At 61.5% G+C, this 2,792-nt stretch overlaps 1 protein-coding gene across 3 annotated transcripts in view; it reads right to left on the reverse strand.

Annotated features, from left to right (window-relative positions):
* Window positions 1-2,792, reverse strand: part of PXDN (peroxidasin) — a 105,141-nt gene that overhangs the window by 44,526 nt on the left and 57,823 nt on the right. For all 3 annotated transcript variants that reach the window (XM_037733294.1, XM_017514044.2, XM_017514043.2), the window contains one exon: window positions 387-504. In XM_037733294.1, coding sequence (XP_037589222.1) covers window positions 387-504 — 118 coding nt within the window. The remainder of the gene's footprint in view (window positions 1-386; window positions 505-2,792) is intronic.

Here is a 2,792-nt window from a genome sequence, read left to right on the forward strand (position 1 = left end):
GGAAGAGTGGATGTGAGCCGTGGAAGGCAAGAGCAGACGTGGGCCGTGGAGGAGGAAGACTGGACGTGGGCCGTGGAGGGGGAAGAGTGGATGTGGGCCGTGGAGGGCAAGAGCGGACGCGGGCCGTGGAGGGGGAAGAGTGGACGTGGGCCCTGGAGGGGAACAGCGGACATGGGCTGTGGAGGGGGAAGAGTGGACGTGAGCCGTGGAGGGGGAAGAGTGGAGGTGGGCCGTGGAGGGGGGAAGAGTGGACGTGGGCCCTGGAGGGGGAAGAGTGGACGTGAGCCGTGGAGGGGGAAGAGTGGAGGTGGGCCATGGAGGGGAGTGAAATGCAGTTGGGTACCCAGGTGATGCGTGGGAGACGTTTCTGTGTGGCCTCAACTCACTTGTTTCGCAGCCAGATGATCTCGGGCTTGGGGTTGCCTTCGGCTCTGCAAGTGAAGTACACGGTGTTCCCCGAGGTGACGTCTGCATCCTGGGGCTCAGAGGTGATCCGGGGCCTTTCTGTGCCCAACAAGAAAATGGAAACCTTTTTAGTCTATAAACCATGACATGAAAATAAATGAGAACCCATGTGACTCCTTCGTGTCCAAGAGGAAACCACGGACGCCCAAAGGCGTAATTCAGCCATAGCACCCCCACAAAAGTGCCGGCCTGGCTTCTCTGCAGCTCGTCCACAGTGCGGTCTGCACGGTGTCTACACTGAGGACGCCACGCTCTGAGCCCAAGAGGCAGGCTGGCTCAGAGCTGGCAGACGAGCACATATGACAGCTTTCAGCGTCCCCTCAAGGCCCTTCAGGAAAGCCAAACACCTGTGCAGAGTGGCTATGCCGCAGGTCACTATTTTCAGTGAATAAAAGAAAAAAATGTGCTCTGTAGACAAAGCATCCCTGAAAGAAGAGATCTCCGCGGGACGGGCCGCAGACACCAGAGCTGGACCATCTCCCGGCCTCCTCCACAGCTGCCCGCCCTTGCCCTCCACCCTGGGCCAGGGGAAGGGCCTCTCCTGCCTCTGGTGCACCCACCACTCCACACGGCTTCCAAGGGCCACCTGAGGGCCGATGGCTCCCGGCCTCCCGTCCCTGGTGGCTCCACTCCGGAGCTCCAGCCTTGTCCAGGGAGCGGCCTTCTCCACAGCCCCCTTCAGCAGCAAGGGAACCATGCTGAGCGGAGCAGGGCTCGGCTTCCAGCTCTGCCTCATCACCTCAGCGTGCAGTGCCATCTCCTGGTGCGTGCTGTGAGCATCACAAGAAGAAGAACCACCACAGGCAGGTGTGTACCAGTGTGCACGTGAGGGTGGGCACCAGTGAGTGTGTGCAGCTGGCCAGACACGAGGGCGGGCACGAGTGTGTGCGTGCGCGGGGCGGGCACAAGTGTGTGCATGCGCGGCGCGGGCGGGAGTGTGTGCGTGCAGCGGGGCGGGCATGAGGGCGGCACGAGTGTGTGCGTGCAGCGGGGCGGGCACAACTGTGTGCGTGCAGTGGGGCGGGCACGAGGGCGGCACGAGTGTGTGCATGCAGTGGAGCGGGCACAACTGTGTGCGTGCAGTGGGGCGGGCACGAGGGCGGCACGAGTGTGTGCGTGCAACGGGGCGGACACGAGGACGGCATGAGTGTGTGCGTGCAGCGGGGCGGGCATGAGGGCGGCACGAGTGTGTGCGTGCAATGGAGCGGGCACGAGGGCGGCACGAGTGTGTGCGTGCAGCGGGGCGGGCACAAGTGTGTGCGTGCAGCGGGGCGGACAAGAGGGCGGACACGAGTGTGTGCGTGCAGCGGGGCGGGCACGAGGGCGGCACGAGTGTGTGTGTGCAGCGGGGCGGGCACAAGGGCGGCACGAGTGTGTGCGTGCAATGGAGCGGGCACGAGGGCGGCACGAGTGTGTGTGTGCAGCGGGGCGGGCACGAGGGCGGCACGAGTGTGTGTGTGCAGCAGGGCGGGCACAAGGGCGGCACGAGTGTGTGCGTGCAATGGAGCGGGCACGAGGGCGGCACGAGTGTGTGCGTGCAGTGGAGCGGACAAGAGGGCGGACACGAGTGTGTGCGTGCAGTGGAGCGGACAAGAGGGCGGACACGAGTGTGTGCGTGCAGCGGGGCGGGCACGAGGGCGGGCACGAGTGTGTGCGTGCAGTGGGGCAGACAAGAGGGCGGACACAAATGTGTGCGTGCCGCAGGGCTGACTGCTCAGCACTGCCATTTTCTTGGCAACCAACAGAAAGGCCGTGGACCCCACTGGGGCTGCCAGCAAGGGCCCCTGGATTGCTTCCTTCCGTCTCCCCAGCATTCCCCAGCCCAGGTCAGGAATCTGGGGCGGCTCGGCCCAGCTCTCTCCCTGCTCCCATGTCATGTGCACGTATGTGTGTGTGTGTGGATGTTGTATGTGTGTGTGGATGGCGTGTGTCTGTGTATGTTTGTGTGTGTCTAAATGGCATGTGTGTGGATGGTAAATGGTGTGTATGTGCGTGTGTGTGGATGCCGTGTGTCTGTGTGTGTGTGGATGCTGTGTGTCTGTGTATGTTTGTGTGTGTCCGTAAGTGGGTGTGTTTGTGGATGGTAAATGGTGTGCATGTATGTGCATGTGTGTGTGGATGGTGTGTATGTATTTATGTGTTTCTGTGTCTGTAAGTGGTGGGTGTGTAGATGATAAAAGGTGTGTGTGGATGTGTGTGTGTGGATGTTGTACGTCTGTGTGTGGATGGTGTGTGTGTATGTTTGTGTGTGTCTGTAAATGGTGTGTATGTATGTGGATGGTAAATGGAATGTGTGTATGTGTGTATGTGCGTGTGTGTGGATGGTG

This window comes from Cebus imitator, unplaced genomic scaffold, assembly GCF_001604975.1.
Source record: "Cebus imitator isolate Cc_AM_T3 unplaced genomic scaffold, Cebus_imitator-1.0 Scaffold512, whole genome shotgun sequence".
In the NCBI taxonomy this organism is placed as follows: Eukaryota; Metazoa; Chordata; class Mammalia; order Primates; family Cebidae; genus Cebus; species Cebus imitator.